This window comes from Lethenteron reissneri, chromosome 50 (genome assembly GCF_015708825.2).
Source record: "Lethenteron reissneri isolate LAM-NWPU_2019-01 chromosome 50, ASM1570882v1, whole genome shotgun sequence".
NCBI classification, from domain to species: domain Eukaryota; kingdom Metazoa; phylum Chordata; class Hyperoartia; order Petromyzontiformes; family Petromyzontidae; genus Lethenteron; species Lethenteron reissneri.
The window spans coordinates 11053038-11079539 of record NC_083828.1 but is presented as its reverse complement, the minus strand read 5'-3'; the positions used below and the strand labels follow the sequence as shown (position 1 = coordinate 11079539).

At 51.5% G+C, this 26502-nt stretch overlaps 1 protein-coding gene across 1 annotated transcript in view; it reads right to left on the bottom strand.

Moving 5' to 3' along the window:
* The window catches only part of GLMN (glomulin, FKBP associated protein), a 41336-nt gene extending 16374 nt beyond the window's left edge, over window positions 1-24962 (bottom strand). Inside the window, exons 1-10 of the mRNA XM_061572300.1 lie at window positions 24935-24962; window positions 19779-20128; window positions 13451-13559; window positions 12344-12605; window positions 11090-11207; window positions 10206-10405; window positions 9609-9662; window positions 7799-7829; window positions 7408-7497; window positions 6169-6210 (exon numbers count right to left, since the gene is read on the bottom strand). Of these exons, the coding sequence (XP_061428284.1) occupies window positions 6169-6210; window positions 7408-7497; window positions 7799-7829; window positions 9609-9662; window positions 10206-10405; window positions 11090-11207; window positions 12344-12605; window positions 13451-13559; window positions 19779-20128; window positions 24935-24962 (1284 nt within the window). The remainder of the gene's footprint in view (window positions 1-6168; window positions 6211-7407; window positions 7498-7798; window positions 7830-9608; window positions 9663-10205; window positions 10406-11089; window positions 11208-12343; window positions 12606-13450; window positions 13560-19778; window positions 20129-24934) is intronic.
* Window positions 24963-26502: the final 1540 nt, after the last annotated feature.

The following is a 26502-nucleotide window of genomic DNA, read 5'->3' as shown; positions in this document are numbered from 1 at the left end:
TGTTACTGTGTATGGGGTGATGTTGCTACTGTGTAGGGGTGATGTTGCTACTGTGTAGGGGTGATGTTGCTACTGTGTAGGGGCGATGTTGCTACTGTGTAGGGGGCGATGTTGCTACTGTGTATGGGGCGATGTTGCTACTGTGTAGGGGGTGATGTTGCTACTGTGTAGGGGGCGATGTTGCTACTGTGTAGGGGGTGATGTTGCTACTGTGTAGGGGGTGATGTTGCTACTGTGTAGGGGGCGATGTTGTTACTGTGTAGGGGGCGATGTTGCTACTGTGTAGGGGGCGATGTTGTTACTGTGTAGGGGCGATGTTGCTACTGTGTAGGGGGCGATGTTGCTACTGTGTAGGGGCGATGTTGTTACTGTGTAGGGGGCGATGTTGTTACTGTGTAGGGGGCGATGTTGCTACTGTGTAGGGGGTGATGTTGCTACTGTGTAGGGGGTGATGTTGCTACTGTGTAGGGGGTGATGTTGTTACTGTGTAGGGGGCGATGTTGCTACTGTGTAGGGGGTGATGTTGCTACTGTGTAGGGGGTGATGTTGCTACTGTGTAGGGGGCGATGTTGTTACTGTGTAGGGGGTGATGTTGCTACTGTGTAGGGGGCGATGTTGTTACTGTGTAGGGGCGATGTTGCTACTGTGTAGGGGGCGATGTTGCTACTGTGTAGGGGCGATGTTGTTACTGTGTAGGGGGCGATGTTGTTACTGTGTAGGGGGCGATGTTGTACTGTAGGGGCGATGTTGCTACTGTGTAGGGGGCGATGTTGCTACTGTGTAGGGGGCGATGTTGCTACTGTGTAGGGGCGATGTGTACTGTGTAGGGGCGATGTTGTTACTGTGTAGGGGGCGATGTTGCTACTGTGTAGGGGGTGATGTTGTTACTGTGTATGGGGCGATGTTGTTACTGTGTAGGGGGTGATGTTGCTACTGTGTAGGGGGCGATGTTGCTACTGTGTAGGGGGTGATGTTGTTACTGTGTATGGGGCGATCTTGTTACTGTGTAGGGGGTGATGTTGTTACTGTGTAGGGGGTGATGTTGTTACTGTGTAGGGGGTGATGTTTGCTACTGTTAGGGGGCGATGTTGCTACTGTGTAGGGGGTGATGTTGTTACTGTGTAGGGGGTGATGTTGCTACTGTGTAGGGGGCGATGTTGCTACTGTGTAGGGGGCGATGTTGCTACTGTGTATGGGGCGATGTTGTTACTGTGTAGGGGGTGATGTTGCTACTGTGTAGGGGGCGATGTTGCTACTGTGTAGGGGGCGATGTTGCTACTGTGTAGGGGGCGATGTTGTTACTGTGTAGGGGGCGATGTTGCTACTGTGTAGGGGGCGATGTTGCTACTGTGTAGGGGGCGATGTTGTTACTGTGTAGGGGGCGATGTTGTTACTGTGTAGGGGGCGATGTTGCTACTGTGTAGGGGGTGATGTTGTTACTGTGTATGGGGCGATGTTGTTACTGTGTAGGGGGTGATGTTGCTACTGTGTAGGGGGCGATGTTGCTACTGTGTAGGGGGTGATGTTGTTACTGTGTAGGGGGTGATGTTGCTACTGTGTAGGGGGTGATGTTGTTACTGTGTAGGGGGTGATGTTGCTACTGTGTAGGGGGTGATGTTGTTACTGTGTAGGGGGCGATGTTGCTACTGTGTAGGGGGTGATGTTGTTACTGTGTAGGGGGTGATGTTGCTACTGTGTAGGGGGCGATGTTGCTACTGTGTAGGGGGCGATGTTGCTACTGTGTATGGGGCGATGTTGTTACTGTGTAGGGGGTGATGTTGTTACTGTGTATGGGGTGATGTTGCTACTGTGTAGGGGTGATGTTGCTACTGTGTAGGGGGCGATGTTGTTACTGTGTATGGGGTGATGTTGCTACTGTGTAGGGGGTGATGTTGCTACTGTGTAGGGGGCGATGTTGTTACTGTGTAGGGGTGATGTTGCTACTGTGTAGGGGTGATGTTGCTACTGTGTAGGGGCGATGTTGCTACTGTGTAGGGGGCGATGTTGCTACTGTGTATGGGGCGATGTTGCTACTGTGTAGGGGGTGATGTTGCTACTGTGAAGGGGGTGATGTTGCTACTGTGTATGGGGCGATGTTGCTACTGTGTAGGGGGCGATGTTGTTACTGTGTATGGGGTGATGTTGCTACTGTGTAGGGGTGATGTTGCTACTGTGTAGGGGTGATGTTGCTACTGTGTAGGGGCGATGTTGCTACTGTGTGGGGGCGATGTTGCTACTGTGTATGGGGCGATGTTGCTACTGTGTAGGGGGCGATGTTGTTACTGTGTAGGGGGTGATGTTGCTACTGTGTATGGGGCGATGTTGCTACTGTGTAGGGGGCGATGTTGCTACTGTGTAGGGGGCGATGTTGCTACTGTGTAGGGGCCGATGTTGCTACTGTGTAGGGGTGATGTTGCTACTGTGTAGGGGCGATGTTGCTACTGTGTAGGGGGCGATGTTGTTACTGTGTATGGGGTGATGTTGCTACTGTGTAGGGGTGATGTTGCTACTGTGTAGGGGTGATGTTGCTACTGTGTAGGGGCGATGTTGCTACTGTGTAGGGGGCGATGTTGCTACTGTGTATGGGGCGATGTTGCTACTGTGTAGGGGGTGATGTTGCTACTGTGTAGGGGGCGATGTTGCTACTGTGTAGGGGGTGATGTTGCTACTGTGTAGGGGGTGATGTTGCTACTGTGTAGGGGGCGATGTTGTTACTGTGTAGGGGGCGATGTTGCTACTGTGTAGGGGGCGATGTTGTTACTGTGTAGGGGCGATGTTGCTACTGTGTAGGGGGCGATGTTGCTACTGTGTAGGGGCGATGTTGTTACTGTGTAGGGGGCGATGTTGTTACTGTGTAGGGGGCGATGTTGCTACTGTGTAGGGGGGTGATGTTGCTACTGTGTAGGGGGTGATGTTGCTACTGTGTAGGGGGTGATGTTGTTACTGTGTAGGGGGCGATGTTGCTACTGTGTAGGGGGTGATGTTGCTACTGTGTAGGGGGTGATGTTGCTACTGTTAGGGGGCGATGTTGTTACTGTGTAGGGGGTGATGTTGCTACTGTGTAGGGGGCGATGTTGTTACTGTGTAGGGGCGATGTTGCTACTGTGTAGGGGGCGATGTTGCTACTGTGTAGGGGCGATGTTGTTACTGTGTAGGGGGCGATGTTGTTACTGTGTAGGGGGCGATGTTGCTACTGTGTAGGGGGCGATGTTGTTACTGTGTAGGGGGCGATGTTGCTACTGTGTAGGGGGTGATGTTGCTACTGTGTAGGGGGCGATGTTGCTACTGTGTAGGGGGCGATGTTGCTACTGTGTATGGGGCGATGTTATTACTGTGTAGGGGGTGATGTTGCTACTGTGTAGGGGGCGATGTTGCTACTGTGTAGGGGGCGATGTTGCTACTGTGTAGGGGGCGATGTTGTTACTGTGTAGGGGGCGATGTTGCTACTGTGTAGGGGGCGATGTTGCTACTGTGTAGGGGGCGATGTTGTTACTGTGTAGGGGGCGATGTTGTTACTGTGTAGGGGGCGATGTTGCTACTGTGTAGGGGGTGATGTTGTTACTGTGTATGGGGCGATGTTGTTACTGTGTAGGGGTGATGTTGCTACTGTGTAGGGGGCGATGTTGCTACTGTGTAGGGGGTGATGTTGTTACTGTGTAGGGGGTGATGTTGCTACTGTGTAGGGGGTGATGTTGTTACTGTGTAGGGGGTGATGTTGCTACTGTGTAGGGGGTGATGTTGTTACTGTGTAGGGGGCGATGTTGCTACTGTGTAGGGGGTGATGTTGTTACTGTGTAGGGGGTGATGTTGCTACTGTGTAGGGGGGGCGATGTTGCTACTGTGTAGGGGGCGATGTTGCTACTGTGTATGGGGCGATGTTGTACTGTGTAGGGGGTGATGTTGCTACTGTGTAGGGGGCGATGTTGCTACTGTGTAGGGGGCGATGTTGCTACTGTGTAGGGGGTGATGTTGCTACTGTGTATGGGGCGATGTTGTTACTGTGTAGGGGGCGATGTTGCTACTGTGTATGGGGCGATGTTGTTACTGTGTAGGGGGTGATGTTGCTACTGTGTATGGGGCGATGTTGCTACTGTGTAGGGGGCGATGTTGCTACTGTGTATGGGGCGATGTTGCTACTGTGTAGGGGGTGATGTTGCTACTGTGTAGGGGGCGATGTTGCTACTGTGTAGGGGGCGATGTTGCTACTGTGTAGGGGGCGATGTTGCTACTGTGTATGGGGCGATGTTGCTACTGTGTAGGGGGCGATGTTGCTACTGTGTATGGGGCGATGTTGCTACTGTGTAGGGGGCGATGTTGCTACTGTGTAGGGGGCGATGTTGTTACTGTGTAGGGGGCGATGTTGTTACTGTGTAGGGGGTGATGTTGCTACTGTGTAGGGGGCGATGTTGCTACTGTGTAGGGGGCGATGTTGCTACTGTGTATGGGGCGATGTTGCTACTGTGTAGGGGGCGATGTTGCTACTGTGTAGGGGGCGATGTTGTTACTGTGTAGGGGGCGATGTTGTTACTGTGTAGGGGGTGATGTTGTTACTGTGTAGGGGGCGATGTTGTTACTGTGTAGGGGGTGATGTTGCTACTGTGTAGGGGGCGATGTTGCTACTGTGTAGGGGGTGATGTTGCTACTGTGTAGGGGGTGATGTTGCTACTGTGTAGGGGGTGATGTTGTTACTGTGTAGGGGGTGATGTTGCTACTGTGTAGGGGGCGATGTTGCTACTGTGTAGGGGGTGATGTTGCTACTGTGTAGGGGGCGATGTTGCTACTGTGTAGGGGGTGATGTTGCTACTGTGTAGGGGGTGATGTTGCTACTGTGTAGGGGGTGATGTTGCTACTGTGTAGGGGGTGATGTTGCTACTGTGTAGGGGGTGATGTTGCTACTGTGTAGGGGGCGATGTTGCTACTGTGTAGGGGGCGATGTTGTTACTGTGTAGGGGGTGATGTTGCTACTGTGTAGGGGGCGATGTTGCTACTGTGTAGGGGGCGATGTTGTTACTGTGTAGGGGGCGATGTTGTTACTGTGTAGGGGGCGATGTTGTTACTGTGTAGGGGGCGATGTTGTTACTGTGTAGGGGGTGATGTTGCTACTGTGTAGGGGGTGATGTTGCTACTGTGTAGGGGGCGATGTTGCTACTGTGTAGGGGGTGATGTTGTTACTGTGTAGGGGGCGATGTTGCTACTGTGTAGGGGGTGATGTTGTTACTGTGTAGGGGGCGATGTTGTTACTGTGTAGGGGGCGATGTTGTTACTGTGTAGGGGGCGATGTTGTTACTGTGTAGGGGGCGATGTTGTTACTGTGTAGGGGGCGATGTTGTTACTGTGTAGGGGGCGATGTTGTTACTGTGTAGGGGGCGATGTTACTACTGTGTAGGGGGCGATGTTGTTACTGTGTAGGGGGCGATGTTGTTACTGTGTAGGGGGTGATGTTGCTACTGTGTAGGGGGTGATGTTGTTACTGTGTAGGGGGCGATGTTGCTACTGTGTATGGGGCGATGTTGCTACTGTGTATGGGGCGATGTTGTTACTGTGTAGGGGGTGATGTTGTTACTGTGTAGGGGGTGATGTTGCTACTGTGTAGGGGGTGATGTTGCTACTGTGTATGGGGCGATGTTGCTACTGTGTAGGGGGCGATGTTGCTACTGTGTATGGGGCGATGCTGTTACTGTGTAGGGGGCGATGTTGTTACTGTGTAGGGGGCGATGCTACTGTGTAGGGGGCGATGTTGTTACTGTGTAGGGGGTGATGTTGCTACTGTGTATGGGGCGATGTTGCTACTGTGTAGGGGGCGATGTTGTTACTGTGTAGGGGGTGATGTTGCTACTGTGTATGGGGCGATGTTGCTACTGTGTATGGGGCGATGTTGCTACTGTGTATGGGGCGATGTTGCTACTGTGTATGGGGCGATGTTGCTACTGTGTATGGGGCGATGTTGCTACTGTGTATGGGGCGATGTTGCTACTGTGTATGGGGCGATGTTGCTACTGTGTATGGGGCGATGTTGCTACTGTGTATGGGGCGATGATGCTACTGTGTATGGGGCGATGTTGCTACTGTGTATGGGGCGATGTTGCTACTGTGTAGGGGGCGATGGCGAGAGGTTACAGAACAGACTCCAGGCATTATCGGTGAACTGACGTGACCAACACGACTCACCAGCTGCTCTGCAGGACACAGCGTCATCACCTTGATCAGGTCCTGCATTGATGTAAACACACACGCACAAACACGTACAGCACACACACGTACTGTAACAACACAACAACAACCGCCATTCGCCACTAAGAGGCGGTGACGTCACCACAACGCTTGCCAGGCTATGTGCACCTTGAGGCCACGTGAAGTGTCGAACGCCCGCTGGCAGGTCACGGGGCAGACCCAGGTGCCACTGGTCGACTGACTGAGATGACTGGCTGATGCACCACCTGTGCGCCCCTACTGTGCCAACTTGCTGTGCTTTAGCCATCCGGCGCTCCGCTCATTGTTGTGAGCGTCGCTCCTCCGCCCTCCGTTGTTGTTGGAGGGCGACTGTCTCCAACTGCCCAGTAGCGTCCTTCACGAGCCTCCTCCACAGAGGCCGATCTTGACACCGCTGGTACCAATTATCGGCAAGTCCACTCAGCTCTACAGCCTCCTGTACCACATCACTCCATCTCTTCTCTAGCCCATGCCGCGCCCGTTTAGCCCCCTCGATCCGGCCGAACAAAAGCTGGATCGTAGGCAGGCCAGCCTAAATGTTTGTACCCGGCAAAGATGTTCCATTAGGGGGGTCCACGTTTTGCAAGCGTAGAGAGGGGGGGGGGATGACCATGGCCGAGAAGACTTGGAGCTTCGTGCGGAGCGAGAGACCAGGTAGCTTCCACACAACTGATGAAAAGATAATGCCGCTCAACTGATTCGGAGTGAGACCTCTGCTGTTAAACCGGAGCCGGTCATGAGCACATACAGCATACACACATGCACACGCAATAAAGCATATATACACACGTGCAGCCGTACACACAAACATGCACGCACGCACACACATGCGCAGCACACACACGCGTGAGCACACACACAAACACAGACACGCACACACGTGCACGCATGTTGGTAAGTGAGCAGGTCTGCAGTAGCAACATCGGAGCAACATCGGAGACAAGAAGAGACCCAGAAAACCTGGCAGCTATTGCTCCATCCCTCACTCCCAACGCCTGACGGTGCCTGGCATGGCTCGGTGTGCGTGGCGTGGGTCGGTGTGCATGGCGTGGCTCGGCGTGGCTTGGTATGCGCACTGCGGCTCAGTATGCGTGCCGTGGGTTGGTGTGCACGCCGTGGGTTGGTGTGCACGGTGTGGGTTGATGTGCACGGTGTGGTTGGGTGTGCGGTGGCGTGGCTCAACGTGGCTCAGCGTGCCTGTGGCAGCTGTAAGAAGACCGGCAGCTCCAGTAGCGGCCGTCCCAGCGCCCGCGGCGCCGCTTGTCCCAGCGCCCACTCCAGCAGGGCCTGGACGCAGGGAACACCGTGCGTCACAACCGTGAGTCACAACCGTGAGTCACGACACACGTGTCACAACCGCGTGACACAACCCAAGCATCACAACCGCGTGGCACAACCCAAGCATCACAACCGCACGCGACCACCACGCGTCACAACCGTGAGTCGCGACCGTGAGTCACGACCCACGCGTCACAACCCAAGCGTCACAACCACGTGCCACAATCACACGTCACAAATGTGTATCAGAACTGCGAGTTACAACCACGCGTCACAACCCACGTGGCACCGCCTCACGCACGCAGCTCACCATTCCCTTCAGCGTGACGGCCTCTTCGTTCCTGCGGAAAGAGTCAACGATATTTGCGTGAACATTAATTCTCGTTACCTGTGCTTGCTTACTGAGGAAGGCCTCACCGAGTCTCCAGGCTCAAAGTAGGGGGGTGATGTTGCTGCTGTGTGTAATCCCAATTGAGTCGTTTGCATGTGATCTTTCCACCATTGGCGGTGTTTTGGCTGATGCCAGTTGCATTGTCCGTTTAGCGAGGGGCGGAAACTGGAGAACCCAGAGCTGTGGTGGGCAACCTGCGGCCCGTGGAGGCCCCCGTGGTGGCCTGGTCTCGATGCGTCTCGGGTGCTGCGTGGGGTCACATGTGCTTGTGCACATGTGACGCACCAGGTACTCATTTAAGGCTGTTAAGACCTAGGGGAGGCCCAGGACCGGTTCAGATAATCGTCACTGGTGTTGGCCATGAGCGGGAATTGAACTCGGGATGTCGGGTTCGTAGCACTGCGCGCTAACCAAGACACTACCGCTCCCAATAACAACAACCGCCTTTCGCCACTAAGTGGCGGTGACGTCACCACGGCGCTTGTGCCAGGCTATGTGCACTTTAAGGTCACGTGAAGTGTAGAATGCCCGCTGCCAGAAAGTCACGGGACAGACCCAGGTGCCACAGATTGACTGACTGACAAATGCACCACCTGTGCCACCTACCCTGTCAACTGTTGCTCCCCCACAAAAGTAAAAGACAAACATCCCCCGTGTAGCCTTAACAGATTTTTGGGACAAGTTCTGTTAACTAGCACCTATGAAGGCTGGCACGGCACACGAGGGGAGGGTGGCCAGCTCTGTACCCGGCCACTTATTACCCCTGAGTGCTCTTGTTTACACACCGCACCAAGTCCTCATTACAGGCTGAGTCGACCTAGGGGCAGCCCAAGACCAGTTCAGAGAATCGTCACTGGTGTTGGCCGTGAGCCGGAATCGAACTCGGGTCGCTGGGTTTGTAGCGCTGCGTGCTAACCACGACACTACTCTATGAGACCTCTTTTACCAGTGGCAAAATATAGTAGTAGGTTTTTACCCTTTTAAACTGGTACAAAACTGACACCTTTATACAAGGCATCATGTTTACAATAACCACAACACAAGTAGTCAAAAATGCAAACAAAAAGAAACTCTGATAATGATAATAATATGCACTGTCCTTGAAGTTGATTGGTCCAAACCCGAGACAGCTTTCTTTAGAGCCTAGTCCCCATTGGTGTTGGACCAGATGACACCAGAAGGCGTACAACTCAAACAGTGCAATATCAGAGTATTGAGAGCTCGGGGTAAGCATTTACACTATGATACCTCTTTTACCAGTGGCAAAATATAGTAGTAGGTTTTTACCCTTTTAAACTGGTACAAAACTGACACCTTTATATCATCATGTTTGCAATAACCACAAGTGTTGTGGTTATTGCAAACATGATGCCTTGTATAAAGGTGTCAGTTTTGTACCAGTTTAAAAGGGTAAAAACCTACTACACGACACGACTGCTCACACCACACTCACACACTCACACAAATGCAGAACAGGGGAGAACATACAAACTCCACACAGTCGGGATGGAACCCAGGCCCCTTTTTGCTGCGAGGTGCGTGCGTGACCACTGCCCGTCGCCATCACCCTGCCGCCCCACTACACAGTCAAGCGAGATCACACGTGGGTGCGCGTGGCTTTAAGATGCGGAGTGGATTCTCAGTGAGTGGACCGCCCTTGCCAGCTCGTGACGTCCCAGAAGAACAACATCAAGGGAGGAAGGTGCCCAGAGGGAGGGGGAGCACTCACGTCTGCAGCATGGCCGACACGTAGCAGAGGGTCCTCTGCAACAGGAACTCCGGACTGAGACACACACACACCCACACACACACCCACACACACACACCCACACACACACAACCACACACACACACAGGCAAGCAAGGACAAAGATCCCTCCGGTATAGCCTTTAACAGAATGTCGGGGCGAGCACCTCTGAGCGGGAATCAAACTCGAGTTACCAGGTTCGTAGCATAGTGTTACGTTACTGAATCACAAAGATCACTTGCCCGAACAGCCTGAACAGACTGTTGGGGCAAGTGCTGTTAGCGAGCACCTATGAAGGCCGGCACAGCACATGAAGGGGTAGGTGGCCAGCACCACATCCGGTTGCCTTTGTCTTCCTAGTGGTGATGTTTACACACCGCACCAAGTACTCATTTGAGGCTGAGTCGACCTAGGAGAGGCCCTTGACCGGTTCAGATCATCGTCACTGGTGTTGGCCGTGAGCAGAAATCGAACTCGGGTCGCAGGGTTCATAGCGTAGCGTGCTAACCGCTACACTACCGCTCCCCCACAACACCAATCACACACATACACACACACAGATACACACAGACACACACCTGTACACAGCTGGGAACACGTGGAGGCGCTGCACCAGTAGCAGGTGAGCCAGGCAGCAGAGCACGTCGCTGCTGAACCGCGGCTCCCCTTCCTCCGTCTTGCCCCCCACCACGCCCACGCTGTGCCCCCCTCCCCTCCTGGTCCCCTCCCCTGCCATCACCAGCCCCGAGAGAGACACTCCCAGCGCCGCCATGTGGCCCTGCAACAGACACAGCCCTCATCAGCTACCTCCGCTGCTCGATGAAGGATCCCACTGCTCCTGGCGCACTCACGTGACGATCATGCCCGAGCGAGATTTGTCCGCGTGTAGTATCACCTCGCCGTCACTACCACCATCGTCACCATCATATTAAACTAATCAAAGGTGACATAGGACACTTGGTATTGGCGCTGTTGTTCTCATCGTGCACGGCTATCGCCGCGAAGGAAGGCGCCGCTGCGTGTCACAGATGGGTATAGTCTGCCAGTAGGGCGGCGATGTTGCTGTGTGTAATCACTATTTATTAAGTTGTAGCTTAACTTCAGCATTGGGATGTTTTGGCCGAATACCAGTTACACTGTGTGTGTGTTTAGCTATGGGAGGAAACCCAGAAAACCCGGAGGAAACATGTGGAGATAACAGACAAACTCCACGTAAAAAACGGTGCCCGAGTCGGGAATCAAACCCAGGTCCTTCTGGCTGCGAGGCGCGTGGTAACTTTTCAAATTTGGAAAAATTTTGATGGCGACGTGGGCACACAATAGTCTACCGAACGACGATCTTTGCTGCCCACCGCGCAGCAGACGACTCGCGTATGTTGTGCGGTCACAAGGCGTGGCAGTGACCGGCGGGGGGGGGAGGCCCGCCGGATTAGAACCGCGAGCGCCGAACTGGTATCCGCACCAGCAGCGCCTGTGCCGTGTCGCACAGGGGGAACTCCTCGGCCTCCTCCTCCTCCTCCTCCTCGGGCAGCGCGTCCATCACGGCCGGCAGCAGCGGGTACTCCAGCACGCACGCGCAGCTTCACACGCGCAGCGCAAACACAGAGACCACCCCCCCCCCCACACAACCGTGGGAGCCTCTCAACAGCTGCTTGGGGATGTCAGCGAGCGCCTACGAAGGCCGGCACGGCACACGAAGAGGGTGGGTGGCCAGGAACCACGCTCAGCCGGCCGCCTTTGTCTCCCCAAGCGCTGATGTTTGCACACCGCACCAGGTACTCATTTAAGGCTGATTCGACCTTGGGGGGGCACAGACCAGGTTATATATTCATCACCGGGGTTTGCTGTGGGCAAGGATCGAACTTGAGTGGCAGGGTTCGTAGCGCAGTGTGCTGACCACTGTGCCACCGCTCCTCACACAAAGACAAAGATCCCCAGTATAGCCAAAATTACTGTTGGAGCAAGTGCTTTTAGCGACCACCTATTAAGGCTGGCATGGCACAAGAGGGGGTGGGTGGCCAACACCATGCCTGGCCGCCTTTGTCTCCTCAGTGGCCAGGTACTCATTTGAGACTAAGTCGACGTAGGGGAGGCCCAGGACCGGTTCAAATAATCGTCACTGGTGTTGGCCGTGAGCGGGAATCGAACCTGGGTCGCCAGGTTCGTAGCGCAGCACACCCACCATGACACTACCGCTCCCCACTCCTCTATTGTACACACACACCCTCACAGGCACAGTAGAGGGGTAACACTTGTAAGTACTCTTAGGCTCAAGACAGTCACGAGGGTTTAGTGGTGCCAGCACCTAGCCCTGCAATAATAATTCAGAAATGAGTACACGTGGCATTGGCGCTGTTGTTTTTATAACACAGGGCAATCATCACAATGGAAGGCGCCGCTGCGGTGTTTCACACACAGACTGCTGCAGTCAGGGGCAATGTTGCTGCTGTGTTGTTAATCCCAATCGAGTAATCTGCAAGTAAATCTTTTAGCGTTGCAACGTTTTGGACAATTCCACTTACATTGTCATATTAGCTATGGGAGAAACCCAAAGAACCCAGAGGAAACCCATGCAGAACAGGGAGAGACAACAGACAAAGGCTCCCGTGTCGGGTATCGAACCCAGGTGCCTTCCTGCCGTGAGGCGCGAGCTTCACCACTGCTACCGCCCGGGTGGAACGTCGCTCCCGCTCCGCACGTCGTCCCGCTCACTCACTAACGCAGCAGCTCCAGCCTCAGCTCCTCGCGTTCGGCGCTGGCGCCGGGAGGCGCGTCGCGGCCCGCGGGGGGGCCGACGGCCCGCATGACGTAAGGCCGCACGGCATCGGCGAGGGCCGCGTGGGCCCGCAGCAGGGAGTGTGCGTCGGCCCGCCGCTGCTGGGCCGTGTGAGGCAGCGGCAGGGCCTTGGTGGCGCTCACGGCCCCAGAGAGAAACAAGCCCAGCGAGTAGGCCCGGCCCGTCCGCAGCCGCGACAACACTGCCCGCGCGGAGGAGAGAGTCGCGCGTTATCAGCGGCGGCGGCAGAGTGAGTTTGCAGGCACCGGGTTGTCCCTGCAGGTTCTCTGATTGCGTTTTATTCTTGACAGTGGCCATTCGCATCTCGCCTCTGTGCGGGATGCAGTCGTGCACAGGGAATCTAATCTGGCTCCCCCTTCTCACGGGTGGAGGAGAAACCGGGCGGTGGTGACTATGCCCTGTAATCCAGCAGTGTGGAAGGCGGCGAGGGTCGGTGGATCGTCGCTCAAATGTCGTGAAACTCCCTTTCCGTGTGCGTCGAGGAGGAGCCAGGAGAAGGCATGACAGAAACAAATGTGGTCTCCATCTGTTGTCCGTATGGGATAAAGTGTTTCCCCCTCACACGCATGGGTTTTCTCCGGGCGCTCCGGTTTCCTCCCACATGTAAACACTCATGAATTATCCGATATGACCTGAATAGATAAAGGACCGCAAAACTTGGGCAATTATTGGTGTGGGCTCATCACGTGGCAGCTGTCCTGCCGCTTGTTCTATGGTTCCTCATCGCTCTCTCTACGAGAGTGACCGAGTACTCTGCGGTGACGCCGGATTAAAGGTTTACATTATTATGATATTCCTTTGTTTCAAGTCACCCATGAGCCCCAGATGCCCAAATATACAAATTATGCTCAAGTTATCTTTATTAGACCCAACAATGGCGAACTCCCAAGGAGAAATCTCTGCTGTAGGAATCCTTGGTTGCCGAGTTCGTAGCACAGCGGGCTGCCCGCTACACTACCGCTCACCCCACACACTCACCGCTCCACACGTTACATATAAATATATAGACAATACGCACACACGCACCTGTGTCCACATGTGGCAGCAGCAGCAGGGTGGTGCGGGCGCTGGACTCCACCGGCGAGGCCTCCAGGGCCTCCAGCAAACCCAGCATCAGCTCCCTCGGGCTGCACTCCTGAGCACCGACACAGGCCCCAAACACACGCGCCCATGCATCTGTACGTAGACCTGCAGTGGTGTGTAAAGCCGTGTGTGTAAACCCCGTGTTTGTCCGTAGCCCTGTAGTGAAAATCTTACCTATAAACGTAAGTTTTTGTCTGTCTGCATGTCTGTCTGTGGACGCACACTTGTGAAGGATTTGTCTCGAAAACTGTGGGGTTTACGTTTAAAAAAAGTAGCCAGGTACCACGCCGTAAGCCCCGTGGTGAGCCAGCGCTATTCCATTTTCCCATCATCAACTTTAAAGTAGTAAATTTACAAAAAAGCTTTTATTTATTTATGTACTTACGCCGCCCCTGGCAATGCACACGCGTAATCGGTGGAGGGGGGGATTCCTCATTCGCGTTCAAAATGCTAAAAAAATACACACAACGCTGAGGTAAATTCTTCAAAGTGTCATGTCCTCTTCTCCCCCCACCCCAATGTCTTACTACTTACTATAGGGTCGGTAGATACTAATATTATAGTGCTTACATAGTATTATTGTAGTGCGGCCGGGGGGATGGTGGGGGGGGGTAGCGGCCCAGCCCCCAGCCTGCCAAGGTGCCATCTCGGCCGGCTGGGTAATCTAGGCGAGGCCGGGGGCTCTGCACGGGACTAGGCCTCACTCACCACGCCACTCTGTCAGGTCAGTAGTTTGTGCTATAGAGTGGGTATATACTCCTATAGAGTCAGCATGTACTACTGTAGTCATAGCAGGTATCACCACAGTCAGTATGCACTGCTGTAGTGATAGCAAGTACCACCACAGTATGCACTGCTGTAGTGAAAGCAGGTGCCACCACAGTCGGTATGCGCTGCTGTAGTGATAGCAGGTACCACCACAGTCGGTATGCGCTGCTGTAGTGATAGCAGGTACCACCACAGTCAGTATGCGCTGCTGTAGTGATAGCAGGTACCACCACAGTCGGTATGCGCTGCTGTAGTCATAGCAAGTACCACCATAGTCGGTATGCACTGCTGTAGTGATAGTAGATACTGCTATCGAGTTAGTAGATACTAAAACAGTCAGTATATACCACGACAGTCAGTAAATACTACTACAGTCAGTAGATACTACTATAGTCAGTGGATACTACTATAGTCAGTGGATACTACTACGGTCAGTAGCTCCTGCTATAGAGGCAGTAGATACTACTATAGAGTTAGTACATACTATAGAGTCAGTAGTTACTACTATAGAGTCAGTAGATACTACTGTAGGGCCAGAAGATACTACTACGGTCAGTAGTTACAACAGTCAGTAAATACTACTATACAGTCAGTAGCTACTACTGGCTCAATAGATACTACTGTACAGTCATTAGATACTACTACAGAGTCAATAGATACTACTTACTCTGTTGTATGTAGGGTGTGTAGGTATATATACCTACGCGGGGGTAAATATTTTTTCTGAGGGGGGGGGTCGACAATTTTCGCAAACCTTTTAGATCAACTATTTACCCCCGCTAAATAGACAAACGGCCCACCAAACTAAACTATTTAAATTTTACCAGGTAAGGCCCACCGAGCCATATAGCTCTTTTTCAGATGCGACCTGGTCACAAATGACAGCTCAACGAGGTGGTTTATCACGTGGAAATGTATAGCTGTAGCTAAATACTCTAAAAGCATGTTTCTAAATGTGGAGCATAAAACCGGATGACCCAGAGAAAAATCCACATGACCATGGGGAGAGAGACACCGCAAACTCCAAAAATACAGGCGTCAGGGTCGGGATCGAACTCATGAACTCCTGCATACCAGGCGATGGAGCTAATATCTTGCCACTGTGGTGCGTGAAGCCGCACGTGTAAACCCTGTGTCTCTACGTAGCCCTGTGGTGGTGAGTAATGCCACGCGTGTAAACCCTGTGTCTCTACGTAGCCCTGTGGTGGTGAGTAATGCCAGGCGTGTAAACCCTGTGTCTCTACGTAGCCCTGTGGTGGTGAGTAATGTCACACGTGTAAACCCTGTGTCTCTACGTAGCCCTGTAGTGGTGAGTAATGCCACGCGTGTAAACCCTGTGTCTCTACGTAGCCCTGTGGTGGTGAGTAATGTCACACGTGTAAACCCTGTGTCTCTACGTAGCCCTGTGGTGGTGAGTAATGTCACACGTGTAAACCCTGTGTCTCTACGTAGCCCTGTAGTGGTGAGTAATGCCACGCGTGTAAACCCTGTGTCTCTACGTAGCCCTGTGGTGGTGAGTAATGCCACGCGTGTAAACCCTGTGTCTCTACGTAGCCCTGTGGTGGTGAGTAATGCCACGCGTGTAAACCCTGTGTCTCTACGTAGCCCTGTGGTGGTGAGTAATGTCACACGTGTAAACCCTGTGTCTCTACGTAGCCCTGTGGTGGTGAGTAATGCCACGCGTGTAAACCCTGTGTCTCTACGTAGCCCTGTGGTGGTGAGTAATGTCACACGTGTAAACCCTGTGTCTCTACGTAGCCCTGTAGTGGTGAGTAATGCCACGCGTGTAAACCCTGTGTCTCTACGTAGCCCTGTAGTGGTGAGTAATGCCGTACGTGTAAACCCTGTGTCTCTACGTAGCCCTGTATTGGTGAGTAATGCCACGCGTGTAAACCCTGTGTCTTTACGTAGCCCTGTAGTGGTGAGTAATGCCACGCGTGTAGACCCTGTGTCTCTACGTAGCCCTGTAGTGGTGAGTAAAGCCGTGCGTGTAAACCCTGTCTCTACGTAGCCCTGTAGTGATGAGTAATGCCGTGCGTGTAAACCCTGTCTCTACGTAGCCCTGTAGTGGTGAGTAATGCCACACGTGTAAACCCTGTCTCTACGTAGCCCTGTAGTGGTGAGTAATGCCACACGTGTAAACCCTGTGTCTCTACGTAGCCCTGTAGTGGTGAGTAATGCCGTACGTGTAAACCCTGTGTCTCTACGTAGCCCTGTATTGGTGAGTAATGCCACACGTGTAAACCCTGTGTCTCTACATAGCCCTGTAGTGGTGAGTAATGCCGTGCATGTAAACCCTGTGTCTCTACGTAGCCCTGTAGTGGTGAGTAATGCCGTACGTGTAAACCCTGTGTCTCTACGTAGCCCTGTAGTGGTGAGTAATGCCACGCGTGTAAACCCTGTGTCTCTACGTAGCCCTGTAGTGGTGAGTAATGCCACACGTGTAAACCCTGTGTCTCTACGTAGCCCTGTAGTGGTGAGTAATGCCACACGTGTAAACCCTGTGTCTCTACGTAGCCCTGTAGTGGTGAGTAATGCCGTGCGTGTAAACCCTGTGTCTCTACGTAGCCCTGTAGTGGTGAGTAATGCCACGCGTGTAAACCCTGTGTCTCTACGTAGCCCTGTAGTGGTGAGTAATTCCACACGTGTAAACCCTGTGTCTCTACGTAGCCCTGTAGTGGTGAGTAATGCCACACGTGTAAACCCTGTGTCTCTACGTAGCCCTGTAGTGGTGAGTAATGCCGTGCGTGTAAACCCTGTGTCAATACGTAGCCCTGTAGTGGTGAGTAATGCCACGCGTGTAAACCCTGTGTCTCTACGTAGCCCTGTAGTGGTGAGTAATGCCACACGTGTAAACCCTGTGTCTCTACATAGCCCTGTAGTGGTGAGTAATGCCGTGCATGTAAACCCTGTGTCTCTACGTAGCCCTGTAGTGGTGAGTAATGCCACGCGTGTAAACCCTGTGTCTCTACGTAGCCCTGTAGTGGTGAGTAATGCCACACGTGTAAACCCTGTGTCTCTATGTAGCCCTGTAGTGGTGAGTAATGCCACGCGTGTAAACCCTGTGTCTCTACATAGCCCTGTAGTGGTGAGTAATGCCGTGCATGTAAACCCTATGTCTCTACGTAGCCCTGTAGTGGTGAGTAATGCCGTGCGTGTAAACCCTGTGTCTAAACCCTGTGTCTCTACGTAGCCCTATAGTGGTGAGTAATGCCACGCGTGTAAACCCTGTGTCTCTACGTAGCCCTGTAGTGGTGACTAATGCCACACGTGTAAACTCTGTGTCTCTACGTAGCCCTGTAGTGGTGACTAATGCCACACGTGTAAACTCTGTGTCTCTACGTAGCCCTGTAGTGGTGAGTAATGCCGTGCGTGTAAACCCTGTGTCTCTACGTAGCCCTGTAGTGGTGAGTAATGCCGTGCATGTAAACCCTGTGTCTCTACGTAGCCCTGTAGTGGTGAGTAATGCCACGCGTGTAAACCCTGTGTCTCTACATAGCCCTGTAGTGGTGAGTAATGCCACACGTGTAAACCCTGAGTCTCTACATAGCCCTGTAGTGGTGAGTAATGCCACGCGTGTAAACTCTGTGTCTCTACGTAGCCCTGTAGTGGTGAGTAATGCCACACGTGTAAACCCTGTGTCTCTACGTAGCCCTGTAGTGGTGAGTAATGCCACGCGTGTAAACCCTGTGTCTCTACATAGCCCTGTAGTGGTGAGTAATGCCACACGTGTAAACCCTGAGTCTCTACATAGCCCTGTAGTGGTGAGTAAAGCCACACGTGTAAACCCTGTGTCAATACGTAGCCCTGTAGTGGTGAGTAATGCCACGCGTGTAAACCCTGTGTCTCTACATAGCCCTGTAGTGGTGAGTAATGCCACACGTGTAAACCCTGTGTCTCTACATAGCCCTGTAGTGGTGAGTAATGCCACGCGTGTAAACCCTGTGTCTCTACGTAGCCCTGTAGTGGTGAGTAATGCCACGCGTGTAAACCCTGTGTCTCTACATAGCCCTGTAGTGGTGAGTAATGCCACGCGTGTAAACCCTGAGTCTCTACATAGCCCTGTAGTGGTGAGTAATGCCACGCGTGTAAACCCTGTGTCTCTACGTAGCCCTGTAGTGGTGAGTAATGTCACGCGTGTAAACCCTGTGTCTCTACGTAGCCCTGTAGTGGTGAGTAATGCCACGCGTGTAAACCCTGTGTCTCTACATAGCCCTGTAGTGGTGAGTAATGCCGTGCGTGTAAACCCTGTGTCTCTACGTAGCCCTATAGTGGTGAGTAATGCCACATGTGTAAACCCTGAGTCTCTACATAGCCCTGTAGTGGTGAGTAATGCCGTGTCTCCCGTTGCTGTAGTCCTCCAGCTTAGTGTGACTGTCGTGGATAAACAACTAAATTCTTATAAAAATGATCGATTATCGATATTTGTCAGTTTGTGAAGCTGCGTGTGTTAAATCCCTGTAACGAGATCGGTCATGAGGAAACTTTGGGACAGATGTCATCCGAGGTCCCCCTGCAGATATAGACACAAATCTGGTGGGCCCCTCAATGTGGCTCAAGATCGTTGCCACTGAGGCTTATCCAGTTTAATCGCATGCATGGTACCTACATGATCAATGAGAGCAGAGCAAAATTCATGTAGGTATCCCCAGATTGTCCCAGATGCTCTCTGGTTACATCCGGACATAGCAACACTTCATCGGGATATCACGGACTTTTTTGTTACAGCATTTGTGGCACTAGTCTCACCCTTTCAGTTCACACTACTCTGTGGGGCATGAAACCAGATTATCTATCGAAACATCAACACGCTCGAGTTCAAACCTTTAACATTTAACCCAGGAAGTTCAAATTGCCCAATTAGAAAGATCATGAACCCCCTTCGTGGAAACAGTGGCGCAACACCCTTCTGGCCTAAACAGGCATTGAGCACTTGAGCCACAAGCTTAAAGGGAGGGGAATGGGAGTTCGAGACCAGATAGTCCCCCCCCCCCCATACGGAGCTTAAAATGAGGTGCATGGGTGAAGAGGTCGGGTGGCGGGGATGGCCGTAAGGGGGGGGGTGGCTGCACCGCTTGGCCAGAAATGGGCAGGGGGGAGCATTTATCGGAGGGAGGTTGGTACTTAAGTTCATATCCAGCGTGTTGATTATTTTATTTGCAGGGCTTTTCTCACCTTTACAGGCTGCTCCCTCCCTCCGCCCCTTCTTCTCCTCACCAGAATGTTAGTTACCGCCCCCCATGCAAATCTTCATGTCGCCGCACGTGGTTCCCACTTGGGTGGGGCAGTGAGCCCAATTTCCGCCCCTTCACAGAGCCCTGCCGCGCTGATAGCGGTTTGTTGCTCGCCGAGTTTCTGTTCGTCCCCCTCCGTTTTGCGATCGGCGTACCGGGCTCGCGTTGAGTTGCAATGAAAAAAAAATCCCCGTAACCCCCGAGCAACCCCGTGGCGGGCGAGTCAGCCTGTAGCCGTGGGATCCGGCTCTCGCGCGGCGGGGACTCACCTGAACCACGGCGCGCAGGCAAGCCTCGCACGCCTCGTGCCCGTCGGACGCGGCCGCTTCACGCGACAGCTGCTCCACGAGGGGCGAGACGAGGCTCCACGCGGCGCTCCTCACCACACCCTGCCGTGGGGGCAGAGGCCGGCGTCGCGTGCGGGACGCGGGGAGGGGCGGCGGTCGGTTACGTGAGGTCGCGCAGAGACAAAGATCCCCCGGTGTAGCCTTGAACAGACCGTTTGGTAGCGAGGAGCACTTAAGCAGGCCGGTACTGCGCACGAGGAGGTAGGTGGCCAACGCCACGCCCAACCGCCAGTGGTCACGTTCATAAAACACGGCCAGATACTTATTTAAGGCTGAGTCGACCTAGGGGAGGTCCAGGACCAAGTCAGACATTCGTCACCGATGTTGGTTGGTCGTGAACGGGAATCGAACACGGGTCGCCAGGTTCGTACAAGGGAACGGTGACCAATGTATTCTTCGCCACGTGGACCAGACTAGCGCAATAGCCACTTGCTGCCGGGGTTCTGGTACGAATCTGAATGGCCGCTCTGGTTAAAAGGGGGTGAGATGTTAACTACCTCGCCTGGTATACAGGAAGTCGTGGGTTCGATCCCGACCCTGACGCCTGCTGCATATTTGGAGTTTGCGTGTCTCTCTCCCCGTGGTCGGGTGCATTTTTCTCCGGGTCCTCCGGGTTTTCCCTCCACATTTAGAATCACATTTAGAATCAAAGTAAACCGTTTAGAGTATTTGGTTGCTTACAATTCCACATGATATGCCTCTTTGTTGAGCTGAGCTAACATTTGTGGCCAGAGCTATATAGCTCAGTGGGCCTAACCTGGTGAAATAAATTTCGATTTAAAGCTTTCGTGACTGCAGGGATTCATCTTCTTGGTTCTTTCGGTAAAGTCACGTATTATTTTATTACTTCCCTTCTACGTGACTTTACTGGTGAAATAAATTTAGTTTTAAAGTAGTTTTAATAATGCAGGGTGCGTTAACCGTAAAAATGCTACGCGCCGTCTGCATCAATGGACGTTAAAGATCCTGTGACGTCATTCGAAGCGAGTCATTGTGTGCCAAATGTAACAACTTTGAAAAAGAATGCTGCAGATGACTCAATTTGGGTTACACACAGCACAGCAATCGTAGCCTCCTGCTGGACAGGCTCACGCCTGCTCAAGTGCCAGGTGCTGAGTCACCACGAGCCACACAGCTGCCACCAGGGGTGCCCCTTTAAAGCACGTTGAGATGAGATGCGATGGTGCAAGTCGCTCATAGCGTGTAAAGCTTTCTCTGAGACGCCACCGGGGTAGAGGAGGGCAATTATTTTCGAAGGAAACTCATTCTCATAATTACGGTCTTTCAAAGCCTGGTTGGCTTTCCAATAGCCTTGCAGCCGTATGAATCCAACTGTTGAACTGGTGCAGCTTCTGCACTGCAGGTATTATAGGGATTAGGGTTAGGGGTTTGCGGCCAAGCCTAATCCAACTGGAGAAGCTTAACCGTTGAGTAACCAAACCAAGACGGCAAAACAAACCCTCGGCATTTCCCGTGCACTGCACTGCCCACTGAGTAGGGAATCGCAGATTTGAAGCTTTCGTGACTGCAAGGATTCATACTCTTAGTTTTTTCGGTAAAGTCACGTAGGTAAAAAATTCAATTAAAATTAATAAAAGTAATAAAAAGAAAATAATAAAAATCACGACGTTTCGGAGGCAACACAAGTCTCCGTCAGCAGGTGGGACCGTCACAGCTAGATTTGCTGTATCAAGTGAGGCAGGGATTCCAAAATGCAAGTTCTTAAATACAAGTTAAGGGGGAAGAGGGGGGGGAGCTTATCAGAATGTGGTAGCCAATGAATGGAACGTATTGGGAGGGGGGCGGGGCTAAAAGAGCACGAGGTGTACGTGTACGTGTTTGTGCGCATGCGTTTTTATGCACTGTACTGAATCGGACGTGGATCTTATGTTTGTTTAGAATTCTGGTTAGGCCTCACCAACACTTATTTTACCTGGAATGGCAGCTTCTACAAACAGAATGAGGGTACCCCTATGGGCTCCCCCTTGTCACCAGTGATAGCCAACATGTTCATGGAAAAGTTTGAATCAGACGCCATCCAGACATCCACCCTGCGTCCTTCCCTGTGGAAGAGGTATGTGGATGACACTTTCGTCATTTGGCCACATGGCCTCCCAGCATTGAACCACTTCTTGGACCACATCAATTCCAGACACCCATCCATCAGATTCACCATGGAAGTGGAGAAAGATGGCAAACTACCATTCTTAGATATTCTGTTTGAGAGGAGACCTGACGGATCCTTGGGACATTCTGTCTACAGAAAAGCCACCCACACAGATTCCTACTTGAAACCTGATTCCCACCACCACCCATCTCAAAAGAATTATCTCATCAAAACGCTATACCACAGAGCTCATGGCATTTCCGATCAACACCACCTGGCCAGTGAATTAAGACATGTACATCGGGCCCTCAGGATGAACGGATACTCTGACCGCACCATCCACCAAGCTGTTTCTCCCACCATACAGAAGCAGCCACTTGAAACTCCGATCAAAACTATCACGTTGCCATACATAGCAGGCGTGACCAAAAAGATCTCCAAAATTCTAAACAAACATAAGATCCAAGTCCGATTCAGTACAGTACATAAAATCCGTGATCTAATTCCATCTGTGAAGGATGTCATCCCTGACTTGCAATACCCTGGAGTCTATAAACTGAGTTGCAGCTGTGGTGATTGTTACATTGGGGAAACAAAACGTCATGTCTCTGATCGTGTCCGCGAGCACAAGTCAGATCTGAAACACGGCAAAATTGAGTCTTCCGCCGTTGCCGATCATTGCTACAACGCGGTGGGCTCTCATGAAATTGTTTTTTCCGAGACCAAGATGCTCTGCAAACCCTCTGGCTACCATCAAAGGTTTGTACACGAAGCCATTCAGATATACAAACACAGACATAATTTAAACCGTGATGATGGGTACAAACTTAGTAATCATTGGAAAGATGCTATTAACCATGCAAAAAAGATTTAACTACACATTTTTGGACCATCTTATTTGACAGGCACTATTTTACTTTATCGAGTGTTAACATCCCCAGCGTTTAACAGTACTCTCCTTTTTCGTATTTGATTGTCAGCCAACACTGGTAAAAACATGGGCATTTTCATTCTCTTCTATCATGTGCACCAACAGGTGCTTGTGCACAAACATGTCCACGTACACCTCGTGTTCTCTTTTAGCCCCCCCCCCCTCCCAATACGTTCCATTAATTGGCAACCACATTCTGATAAGCTCCCCCCCCTCCTCCCCCTTAACTTGTATTTAAGAACTTGCATCTTGGAATCCCTGCCTCCCTTGATACAGCAAATCTAGCTGTGACGGTCCCACCTGATGACGTGTTGCCTCCAAAACGTCGTGATTTTTATTATTTTATTTTTATTACTTTTATTCATTTTAATTTAATTTTTTACCTACGTGACTTTACCGAAAAAACTAAGAGTAGGGAATCGCACTCGATCAACATTCGCATGTTCACAAACCAAACACGCGTGTTTTTCACGTGCGCCAGGGTACGGTGGTGTAGTAGGGGGCGATGTTCCTGCTGCTGCTGTGTGATCCCAAATGAGCAACTTGCAGTGTCATTTTATTATGAATAATATTGGTTGCGAAAGCATACGTGTTATACATTGTGTGTGTTGGTTTGGCTGTAGGAGGAAACTGGAGAACCCGGAAGAAACCCACGTCGAAAAGGGCGAGAGATCATACAAACTCCACTCACTCACTACAGAACAGGGAGAGAACATACAAACTCCACTCACACTCACTCAAGAGCCGACTGGCTCACAGGGCTATACCAAATAAATGAAACTGAAAACTGAAACTCTGCAGAACAGGGAGAGAACATACAAACTCCACTCACTCTCACTCTGTAGAACAGGGGGAGATCATACAAACTCCACTCACACTCACTCTGTAGAACAGGGGGAGATCATACAAATCCACTCACTCTCACTCTGTAGAACAGGGGGAGATCATACAAACTCCACTCACTCTGTAGAACAGGGGGAGATCATACAAACTCCACTCACTCTGCAGAACAGGGGGAGATCATACAAACTCCACTCACTCTGTAGAACAGGGGGAGATCATACAAACTCCACTCACTCTGCAGAACAGGGGGAGATCATACAAACTCCACTCACTCTGTAGAACAGGGGGAGATCATACAAACTCCACTCACTCTGTAGAACAGGGGGAGATCATACAAACTCCACTCACTCTCACTCTGCAGAACAGGGGGAGATCATACAAACTCCACTCACTCTCACTCTGTAGAACAGGGGGAGATCATACAAACTCCACTCGCTCTGTAGAACAGGGGGGATCATACAAACTCCACTCACTCTGCAGAACAGGGGGAGAACATACAAACTCCACTCACTCTCACTCTGCAGAACAGGGGGAGATCATACAAACTCCACTAGCTCTGTAGAACAGGGGGGGATCATACAAACTCCACTCACTCTCACTCTGCAGAACAGGGGGAGATCATACAAACTCCACTCACTCTCACTCTGCAGAACAGGGGGAGATCATACAAACTCCACTCACTCTCACTCTGTAGAACAGGGGGAGATCATACAAACTCCACTCACTCTCACTCTGCAGAACAGGGGGAGATCATACAAACTCCACTCACTCTGTAGAACAGGGGGAGATCATACAAACTCCACTCACTCACTACAGAACAGGGGGAGAACATACAAACTCCACTCACTGTAGAACAGGGGGAGATCATACAAACTCCACTCACTGTAGAACAGGGGGAGATCATACAAACTCCATTCACTCTCACTCTGCAGAACAGGGGGAGATCATACAAACTCCACTCACTCTGTATAACAGGGGGAGATCATACAAACTCCACTCACTCTCACTCTGCAGAACAGGGGACATAAAGCTGCATGCACTTACACTGAGTGAGAGTGCATCAGTCGGTCACATTTGCCGACATGTATTTTGATGGTTAGCTCGGGAGAGAGGACCGCCATGCACTTCATCAGGAAATGCTGATGCTTGTTGGCATATTGCACAAAGGCTGCATGTGTGCTGTTTACACAATCTTGCCTCTGGCTATTTCGAGGATGTGCCTCATGTACTTTCAACAAGATGTCACCGCATCTTTCCATCTGCCGCATATTTTGCAATGCAACAAAAATTGGTGGAAAGTGCCGTCTGCTAGAATGAGGACATCACGGTGTCTCTGTAAATGTTAAGATAATGCTGCTGGTTTTTTATCTACAAGTGTTTATCTTCATTCTTTTTAATTTACAAAAAAACATCTTGATCGTTTTTGGTTCATAAATTAGAAGCGTAGATTAAAATAATTGATTAATTCATCGTGATCACAGCAAGTGTCAGAGCTGTTAAGCCGCTTATTGCTGTGCCAGGGAAATCCATCTGTCTATGCGTCCGTCCGTTTATCTCTCGGTCTGTTTGTTGTCCTTCCCCTGTACCTCCGACTTGCGCAGGTGGCCACGTACAGTGCAAAAGAAGGTCAACATACAACACATGTCCGTGTGTCTCAGACAGGCGGGGGTGGCTATGCTACACGTGGCTGCTGTAATCCAGCAGTAGAGACAGCGAGGGTCGGTGGATCATCGCACACGAATGATGTGAAATTCCCTTCCCACGTTCGTCGAAGATGTGCCATATCCTGACTTGTCAGAAGGCAGTGCTGAACGGCTAGTGGACTAATCTGCATCTATTTCCAACTGCACGGGGATAGAGCGTTGACCCCTTGCGCAAGGCGTGGGGTTTTCTCCGGGTGCTCTGGTTTCCTCCCACGTGAATAATAAACACAATTCATCATTGATTGTCTGTAAAAACATCTTTAAATAAAACCCAATGCAGCAGCAGCAGCAGCAGGATCCTCCTGAAAAATCTGTGCTGTTCCCATCCAGCTTTAGTGTGCACTGATGTCTACTTTATTGAGGGCGATATTGGCACATAAAATGAATATTAATTGTCTGATTGATAATCAACAGAACAGGGGGAGAACATACAAACTCCACTCACTCACTACAGAACAGGGGGAGAACATACAAACTCCACTCACTCACTACAGAACAGGGGGAGAACATACAAACTCCACTCACTCACTACAGAACAGGGGGAGAACATACAAACTCCACTCACTCACTACAGAACAGGGGAGAACATACAAACTCCACTCACTCACTACAGAACAGGGGGAGAACATATAAACTCCACTCACTCACTACAGAACAGGGGGAGAACATACAAACTCCACTCACTCACTACAGAACAGGGGGAGAACATACAAACTCCACTCACTCACTACAGACAGGGGGAGAACATACAAACTCCACTCACTCACTACAGACAGGGGACATACAAACTCCACTCACTCACTACAGAACAGGGGAGAACATACAAACTCCACTCACTACAGAACAGGAGAACATACAACTCCACTCACTCACTACAGAACAGGGGGAACATACAAACTCCACTCACTCACTACAGAACATGGAGAACATACAAACTCCACTCACTCACTACAGAACAGGGGAGAACATACAAACTCCACTCACTCACTACAGAACATGGGAGAACATACAAATTCCACTCACTCACTACAGAACAGGGGGAGAACATACAAACTCCACTCA